The sequence below is a fragment of the Lactuca sativa genome, chromosome 5 (genome assembly GCF_002870075.4).
Source record: "Lactuca sativa cultivar Salinas chromosome 5, Lsat_Salinas_v11, whole genome shotgun sequence".
NCBI lineage: Eukaryota > Viridiplantae > Streptophyta > Magnoliopsida > Asterales > Asteraceae > Lactuca > Lactuca sativa.
This window is the reverse complement of record NC_056627.2, coordinates 289,013,860-289,023,632: the sequence shown is the minus strand read 5'-3', so window position 1 is coordinate 289,023,632 and position 9,773 is coordinate 289,013,860. Positions and strand designations below refer to the sequence as shown.

Below are 9,773 nucleotides of genomic sequence, written 5' to 3'. Positions count from 1 at the left end.
TATTGAGGAAACTGACATACCTCCACCTTTTCCTTATAGAGATGATAGAGGAAATCATACACTAGTTATATAAGAGTTTATATTACTAAGGTATATGAGTCACTGGTAGATAGCAATCAGAGTGTACCAGCTATCGGAAGCTATGGTAGGCCCTAACGGCTACAACATGGAAGGAGGAAATGGAGAGCGAGATTCAATATATATATATATATATATATATATATATATATATATATATATATATATATATATACATATGCAAACTTAGTAGATCAAGCACTTGATCTTAACCATTAGGTGTTAGCGGATCTTCAAAAAGAGACAAGTATGGATAGGAACAAACACATAATCAAACCAAGATAGGTTCTGAAGGATGTGTAAGCTTGAGAATTTCCTTATGAACCGAAACAAGCATCTTGCAATTGAAATCTTTGATTCAATAAGAAAAGTTCAAGGAGTTTCGATTTCGAGAAATAAAGATGATCCATATATATGTCCAATCTAGTGGGAGTAATTGGAATCTTTGTTTCACTGAGAAAGGTCAAGGAGTTTGAATTTCTAGAAACCTAGATAAACCATATATATGTCAATGCTAGTGGGGGCATTGTAGTCACCCTTGTTTTATACATAGATGGTGTATGATTCGTAGGAAGTTATGTTCTAACTTAGCAAATGTAAAAGATTGGCTTGGTATGGGAATTTCTTCACTATGATATACATGGGAGATACAACACATGTACATAATAAGGATCTACGTAGATAAATCAAAGTGATTCGTTGGATTGAGCCAAAGTATATGGAATTTTGAGAAAAGTAGACATGTAGAACTTGGAAAGGTTTGTGCTTAATATGGCGTGCAATTGAGCGATGATAATGTCCTAGTTCTATTATTGATCTATAGTTTATGATTCGTGTCCCACATGCTTCTGCTATGGGATCGATCATATATGCCATGACATGTACCATATATGATGACTCGTATGCCTTGAGCATGACAAGTTGGATAAGATTAATTTGGAAAGAATCAACGAATCAAGATTAAGAACATTCTTAAGTGTCTTAAGAGGATAAAGGAAATGATCTTAATAGTATGGAAGAATTCATTATAGAAATTACATTCATGCTAAGTTCCACACTGACAAACACAATTTCATTCACAGTCGGAATTCATGCTTTTATTGAATGGTGATGTATTAGCTTGAAAGAGTACCAAGTAATACATTAAAGTGGATTTAACAAACTAGAGTATATTGCAGTTGGTTAAATTGCAAAGAAGACAATGTGGCTATAAGAGATCCATTAGTGACATCTTTGTTGAAATTTAATCATCGATGGTCCTTTTGGAGGCTCTTGTGACTTTAAGGGTGACCTCGAGTATGGATCCCAAGTCACACAAGCTCACATGAAAAATACCTACTAAGTACCAAAATATTTGATAGTGAATCAAATGTAAAGACATCATAGTCAATGAGTCATATCGAAAGATAATCTTGTCGATCCATTCCATAAGCCAATGTTAGTGACCAAGTCTGATAGTCAAACAAAGTCAAGAGGCATTAGATTTGCAAATGAGTTGGCTTAAACACTTTTATTTTAGTTTGTTTTAAACCCGCGAACTTAAAGTAGTATAAGTGTTAATTCGATTTGGCGATTATTATGTGGAGATCTTAATATATGATGGTGTTCAGTCATTTCAATTAGCTTATCACTATGTTCTCCTTTTGCATATTTGGAACCCACTCCCCGAGTATTAATTTACTCAAACGTCCACAGTCATTCATACTCTTGGAAGTAAGTAGTGATTCAAGACTGTCATGAGTATTAGTGGATTGCCTATAAGGATTGGACATAACATCAAGATTGCGATAACATTCATGAGTACTTAATAGAGATTTAAGTATTGGACCAACCCACACTTAGAGATTACTTCATGGATATAGTCACGAGTAATTCTAAGACGATAATATCTTCTATTCTTCAAACCTAGATACATGAGCGGTTTTTCTCTATGATTATGTTATGCATTGATCTACTCCAATGCTATCTGTAACTGGTAGTTATAAAGGGTATGTCTATGTGTGACATGATGAAGCAGACAAAAACTATATAGTCGAAGTTTATTTGTTCCTTCTTCCTTAACAGGAGAAGAGATATCTATAGGCCCCTCGATGATTTGGTGCTGACATCTAAAGTGCTTGGCCAAACCCTGACTGAAATTGATGTGTTCAATTTAGTAGTCAGATGCAGTCGTCACAAATCTATATCGGGAAACATAATCTTGAATTCTGAAATTTACTATTATCCATGTCTCGAGTTCATACAAATATCATAAAACAAAGGGATAGTTGATCACTTATCTAAGGGTCGAATCTTGATTAGATAAAGAGTTTGGTAGTTGCATTGGATGGCTAACTCTTTGTTGATTATTAGAGAAATATTGGTCCTCATATAGTTGATGACTTGTCCAAGTGGGAGACTGTTGGAAAGAGTGTCCAATGTCATTAACTATTGGTAATATTTCTATTAATAACAGAGTCCTTTTGGGTTGCCCTCAAGACCCAAATTGAGTAGAATAAATAAAGGAGAAATTGGTTTATTAATTATTATGGTTAATAATTAATTAGAAACTAATTGGAAATATATTTTGGGAACTAATTAACAGTTGAGTTAAAGGGCTGAATATTCATTAATCAATAGTTGGTTAATCAAAAATATTCCAGAACCCTTATAGAATTAGGGTTTGATGAAAATCACTCCATCCCATACGGGAAAAGGAGTGAATTTTGTTGTTGGCCTCTTATCTCACATGAGAATGAGTACAAAACCTAGGAAGACATCCAAGGCTATAAAATAGGGTCTTAGGAAATTCATTCTTCCTTGCACCTTGGCTTGAAGTTTCGCCAACCCTTATTCTATCCCCTCTTAGGGATGATTTCTAACCCTCTTAGGGTTTGTGAAATTGACCATTCTCCTAGTTATTTTTATTCCATTCTTTGGTGTCATTGGGTGTGATACCATTAGATGGATTCTGGTTTGGGTCCTCTCATCCAAGCAACTTCGTGGAGGATCAAGATCTCAAGCATGGGGATCAAGTGCTTCATAAGAGGTATGGTTTTCTTCTTTATGTTTTTGTTTTTTAGGGTTGGTGTAATTAACATGAAATCATAGATCCATATGTTGCATTAGCACTTGGGTATATCGTAGTTTTGATTTTTCCGCTACCTAGTTTATAGAGTGTATTTGATGCGTAGAAAACCTAACAGTAACGACACTGTAAAATGTGACCTTCCATACATACCAACGTATCAGTCCACCTACCAAAAAGAGACATCATGAAAAACATCTGTCATATTAAGATAGGTTGTAGCCTAGCCAAGATATCCCAAACCAAGTATGGTTTACAAGTTGTACCGAACATTGCTTCATATACATCATCATGCTAGAAAAATAATTAGCATCTTGTTTTGGACAAGATCATTGTGTTCCACACAAATTCTTTGTGTTCTGAACATAATCTTTGTATTCCAGATATGATCTTCATGTTCCAAATATAATTTTCTTGTTCTGGACTACTCCTAATTGTTCATAATATACATCTAACTAAAAGGGCATAAATAAAAACAACTATTTCAAGGAAATATTTTTATTAAAATGAACTACATTCTAGATTTGTTCCATATGTTCCAGGTAAGATTCATATTCTAGACTATATATTAATGGATATTATATTCAAAACAACTTATTGAAAAGAAAACTTACTCATAATACTCTCCATTCTCACCATTAGAAGACATATTCTTCAACAAATCAAGAGTTTGATATACAATTTTTAAGAAGTCCGAAATGTGGATTTTTCCAAAAAATTGTCCGAAATGCTCTATATACAGGGGACTAGAACATCAGGCATGGTTAACAAGAAATAATAATATTAATCCATAAGAAAGATTTACTTAGTTCAAAAACAAGAAATAATGTTTAGTTTAATAATATCCTTTTAGGTGGATCATAATGACATTAAATCTGAAAAATAAGCCATTTATAATAATTTGATCATCATATTACCCCCATATAAATAAGTGAAATCTGTAGTCAAATTGTAATTTGAAAAAGTTGATTTTATCTTGGGCCCTTTTATCGTTGGTTTTTAAAACTTAAAGCAGATGTAAGAAGCATCTTCTCCAAAAACTAAGACAAACGAGGATGTGTCACTTTCTCCTAGTTTTACTATTATTTTTTTCCGGTTATCCGCTTGTCTTGTAATGCATTTCTTCACGAGCTTTTGTCAGAGAAATAAAAATAAACAAAAATTTCAAAAAAAAGAAATCCCTCCATCATCTCTCACACCATTATATGATGCATCTTTTTATCTTCAAAAACCCCATCACTTTTCTGAATCACTTAACATGTAAAAGATTATAAATTCGCTTCCAAATGTTCCTTCGTTACAAACAACAACTTGGCTTTTTCTAAAATTTAAACACCTCTTCTTTCCCTCTCCCTCTCTCTAGATTTCGAGAAAGAAAAAAACAAAGTGAAAATGGGAAAAGCTTCAAGGTGGTTCAAAGCGTTATTGGGTATGAAGAAAGACAAAGAAAACATCGATAACAGAAAAGAGAAGAAACGATGGAGCTTCGGAAAACCCATGAAGGAGTCTCCATCTCCGGCGACGGTGGCGGTACCGGTGGCGACTAATGGTAATCCACCAGTAAACGATTCAGCTTGGATGCTATCTTACAAGGAACAGAACAAACATGCAATTGCCGTTGCTGCAGCCACCGCAGCGGCAGCAGACGCCGCTGTTGCCGCCGCGCAGGCTGCCGTCGCTGTCGTGAGACTCACCAGCCACGGCAGAGGAACTCTCTTTAGCGATGGCAGAGAAAGATGGGCTGCAGTCAAGATTCAAACAGTATTCAGAGCTCATTTGGTAAGTTATCGCCATTACAATTTACATCAATTATTTTGAAACATTTGAATGCATGTTTGTGCATGTTATTGTCTTAAATCTGTATTGTAGTATTTGTTTTTATGCACGATGGACTTTTTATGTTCCTTTGGTTTCCTATTCTAGTCCTAGTAGACTGTGAAGATAAAGTACATTTCTTTTCATATCATTACTTCATTAATGATTACTTTTCTGTCTTTATTTCTCTCCATTATTTATTTTGGAGCAATATAATTCCAACCACTTTACTATTCATGGTTCATGTTCATGTATATACAACTTCGATGTAAATTCAAAGTTCAAACTCTTAACATTTTCTTGTGCTTTGTGGGATTCTAATTAAAGAAATTATCTTTTTGGAGGAATAAATTCATGTTAGTTTGAAAATTGCCTTTACCAAGGAAGAATTGTTGACTTTTTGCGATTCATTTTCATTTTGTATTTGATTTTTTGAAACTTCGATGACATTCTTGCACATTTTACGATGTTTTTTTTAGGCAAGAAAGGCATTAAGAGCTTTGAAAGGACTGGTGAAACTACAGGCTGTTGTTAGGGGATTTCTTGTAAGGAAAAGAGCAGCCGCAACACTATATAGTATGCAAGCTCTTCTTAGAGCTCAGGCGGCTGTTAGATCCCAAAGGGCTCGTCGGTCGTTCAGAGATCACCGGAGTCAACCAGAAATCCGGCACCGGAAATCCACTGTAAGACTATGTTTTTTGAATTTTGATGATTGTGAATGAAGATAGTTTAACAATTTATTACTACTTTCACCTTCTTGTATTATAATCTCTTCTCCATTTCATGTTTAAAGTGTTAAAATTGTTTGAATATTTCAGGAGAGGTTTGATCATGATACACGAAGTGAATTCCATAGCAAAAGACTTTCAACCTCGTACGAATCCACAACAACTTCATATGAAGAAAGCCCAAAAATCGTTGAAATCGACACGTACAGACCCCATACAAGATCCCGACGAATCCACACATGCACAACGGATTCAAGCGAAGAATCACATCACTATCACAACATGGCATCTCCGATTCCGACCAGAATCCAAGATTCCGAGTGGGGGTTCATGGGTGATGAATACAAGTGCTCGAAAACCACTCAAAGCACACCCCGTTTTGCTAGGTCAAACGGTCAAACCACGCCTGCAAAAAGCGTATGTGGGGATAGTTTCTTTAGGGCTTATTCAAACCATCCAAGTTACATGGCGAACACACAATCGTTCAAGGCGAAACAAAGATCACAGAGTGCTCCTAAGCAAAGACCAGAGAATGGGGTCAAGAAGAGGTTATCGCTTATTGAAATAATGGCATCGAGAAGTAGTTTAAGTGGTGTGAGGATGCAAAGGTTTTGTTCTAAAGCTCAAGAAACTATAAAGGAATTATGAAGGGGTTTTGGTGTTTGGTAGTTTTGTAACTTATAAGTAGGTTTGATGAAGAATTAGGGATGTGTGTAGTAATTTAACAAGAAGGGTTTGTTTTTCATCGTTTGTTTGGATGAACGAGCCCTTTAATTAATCTAATTTACCATCTTTATGCAATTAGAAGCTATAAATTTTTGGGAATGGTAAAAGGAAATTGATCAATTTATAGTTCTAATGTGACAGAGGGTCATTTATTGGGTAAAGTTTTAATACATAAGAAGATATAGTGTACAAACATAAACTTTACAAACAAAATTTAGAGGACAACAAAATCAATGCATAATGTTCCTCAAAGTTACAAATGTGGTCATTTACAAAATGAATTATACTTTTATTTCAAAAAATGGACCTAGTATCTCTTATCAACATTGGGAACAAGTCACGAATGTTATCCGAAAAACTTGAAGTTTATCTGTCAAATATTTTTTTTGAAACGACAATTTTGTTAAAACGACCCAATGAGCGATAAGCAACACAAGAGCCAATAGAAAACAATACATTGTAGCAATAGAGTTGCAATGAGAAGAATGGAGAAACATTCAAGTCCTCCCAATTACAAATGACACATTTACCCCTTACTTTAATCCTCTTACTTTAATCCACATATAACCAATTTATGGTCTCCATAGTGTCCACATTAGCCTCTCTCTTTTTTGGACACCAACCCCACCTGGCTACATATCCCACTAGTTCCTTAACACAATGAAATTTTATATTTTCAAGTCCGCACTAGCTGAATATTTTATCGCGAATCAGAGTAGCATAAGGGCAACCCACTATAATGTGATCTGCTCACTCTAATCCGTCGATGCACGAGCCACAATGAGTGGAGTCCAGTTTGATACCTCTATGTGCAAACGTTACTGCAATGGTATATGCATTTCACATGCGATAGAGTTGATGATGGTTTTTGCTCAATTTTCTTCCTGAGTGAGGCTACCTTGTATGTGCCATCTGAAATCATATGACAGGAAAGGAAGTCTGACACTATTTATAGTCGAGTGGATGCAATCTCCTTTGACAGACGCGCTAGTTCACTGGATAATTTATCATCATTTGACCAGGACTTCCAACACCAGTTTATACTTGTCTCATGTATTCTTGCTTTCACCAAACATCGTTTTTGTGCCTCGAGTTCACATAGAGACAAGTATGCATCTTTCAACTTCATAAATTGTAACATCCGGACTTCCATGTATATTGTTTATTTATTTAATTATTTTAAGGACTATTGAGCTACTCGACGAGTTGGTGCTACAACTCGTCGAGTAGAGTCGCAATGTGCCATGTGGGATTAATGACCTACTCGATGAGTCCAAGAGCTGACTCGCTGAGTAGACGCGGTGATGAGAAACCCTAAATCCTCGGGTTTGGGGCCTATTTAAGGGCACTTATAGCCTTATTTGCGGCTATACTTCCCTAAGAGTAAACCCTAATCGGCCTGTGAGCTTAGAGAGAGAGAGAGAGAGAGAGAGAGAGAGAGAGAGTTTTGAGCTAACCTTGAGTGTTTGGTGCATCTTTTGAATAGAAAAGAAGGATTCCAAGCCAAGGGACGAGAATGAGTTGCTAGATCCGTGGCTATTTCACCTCAGAGCTTATGGGAAAGGTATAAAGCTTGCACCTTTCTCATTTTGTTGAGTAGATCTCATGATTTTGGGAGTTTAGGGCTTTTTTTTTTTTTTTTTTTTTTTATCTAAAATAAGGAGTGTTTTAAGTTCATATAGAGGTTTGGACTTTAGGTCTAGACCATGTGAGGTCCCTAGAGTCCAAAAATCCCTGCTTTATTTAGCCATAATAATGATCTTGAGTGAAAAACCCTTTTTAAGGTATGTTTTGGCATTTCAAGCCCTAAGTGCCATGCATGGACGTAAAGACTATGACTTTACATGATAAACTAGCCTTAAGAGTGTAGATCTAGAGTTTGGGAAGGTTTTCTGCCTTGAAATCGTCTGAATGAGAAATGAGTCTAAATGGACTCGCCGAGTCGAGGAGCCGACTCGACGAGTCAGTTAGGGTTTGTCCTGATGAGCTGGCTATGCTGTAACTCGGTGAGTTAGGGGTTAACTCGACAAACTGGACCTTCACGAAGACTTCTGAGGGACGACTGGACTCGACGAGTCACAAGAGTGCACTCGGTGAGTCAGGTCAAACTGGGATTGTTGACTCGAGATTGACTTCTGTTGACTTTAGGGTTAACATAAGTAATGCAGACCATGGAGGGGTAAAATGGTCTTTTACCCATTCCAAGAGTTAAAGAGAATGAGAGAGAAACCTTTGGTGTATTTGAGCATGAATGGAGTATTAATTAGATTTGCGTATCAAATGTGTTAGGCGGAAGCTAGTTCGAGATTCCCGAGTACGAGACTTTTACTTTCTAGCTTACGAGGTGAGTCTTCTCACTATACTTACCAAGAGTGGTATCTTTGCATGATTGAGCTGTCTTATGTGCTTATCTATGTTTTGTGATATTATGCATTATGTCTTTGTGACTTATGCTGAATATTGTTTTTATGAGCTTATTGAGTTGGGGCCATAGGGTCCCACTGAGACACATTAACCAGAGGGTCTTATTGAGTTATGGCATAGAGTGGCTAATGAGCTGTGTGTGGCATTTTGGGGAACTCACTAATCTTTGTGCTTCCCGTGTTATGTGTTATGTGTCTCAAGTACTTTTCAGGATCACGGGAAGGCGCCGACGTGATTGTACACACATCGGAGATTTAGTTATGATTGAGAGGATCCTTGAGTTTTATATACAGTTTTTGGACATAAGTTTTGATGATTTAACATTGTGACACTTTGTGGTTTTATTATTGGAATAAATGTGTTTTGAAACTGAAAATTTTGGTTGAAAATTTACATTGTTACAAGTTGGTATCAGAGCCTTGGTTTGAGGGATTTGGATGCACCTCCGGTGTGTTTGGACTCAAACAGAGCCCGAATAGTGATTTCCCAAAATACCCTTACTTTTGTGTTATAAGATATTTATGAGATATTTTGTTAAGATTGCATGCTAGAGGATAGGCTAGGTGTTTCATATTCTAGGGCTAGAGTTTCCTGATTTATGATGACTTAGCCTAGGTGATATTTCGATCAGTGGTATCTATTATTTGCTTGAGTATATGCTGAGTTCTGAGTCGGGAGATGAGCTAGGAAGATATACTTAGATAAGCTTAAGAGAGGGGTCTACTGAGAGAGTAGTTTGTGATTCGTGAGATATAGAGTATTTCTGAATTGGAATTCAAGGAGGAGGACTTGGGGTGAATACAGGTGGGGTGTGGAAGGTAGTATTGGGCCCGTGCTACCGAAAGCACCCGGTCTGTGTGAAATCCAAGTAAGAATCCTTTGGATACTAAGGAGCAAGTAGGGATGAGTAGTCGAGTGTGAGTATGTTCGAGCAA

General features: G+C 36.5%; 1 protein-coding gene across 1 annotated transcript; it reads left to right on the top strand.

Moving 5' to 3' along the window:
• The first annotated feature begins 4,376 nt into the window (after positions 1-4,376).
• On the top strand, positions 4,377-6,489 carry LOC111910297 (protein IQ-domain 26). Its single transcript, XM_023906110.3, has 3 exons — positions 4,377-4,924; positions 5,440-5,643; positions 5,779-6,489. Exons 1-3 carry the CDS (start codon positions 4,538-4,540, stop codon positions 6,334-6,336), a joined length of 1,149 nt encoding a protein of 382 aa, XP_023761878.1. The 5' UTR covers positions 4,377-4,537; the 3' UTR covers positions 6,337-6,489.
• Positions 6,490-9,773: the final 3,284 nt, after the last annotated feature.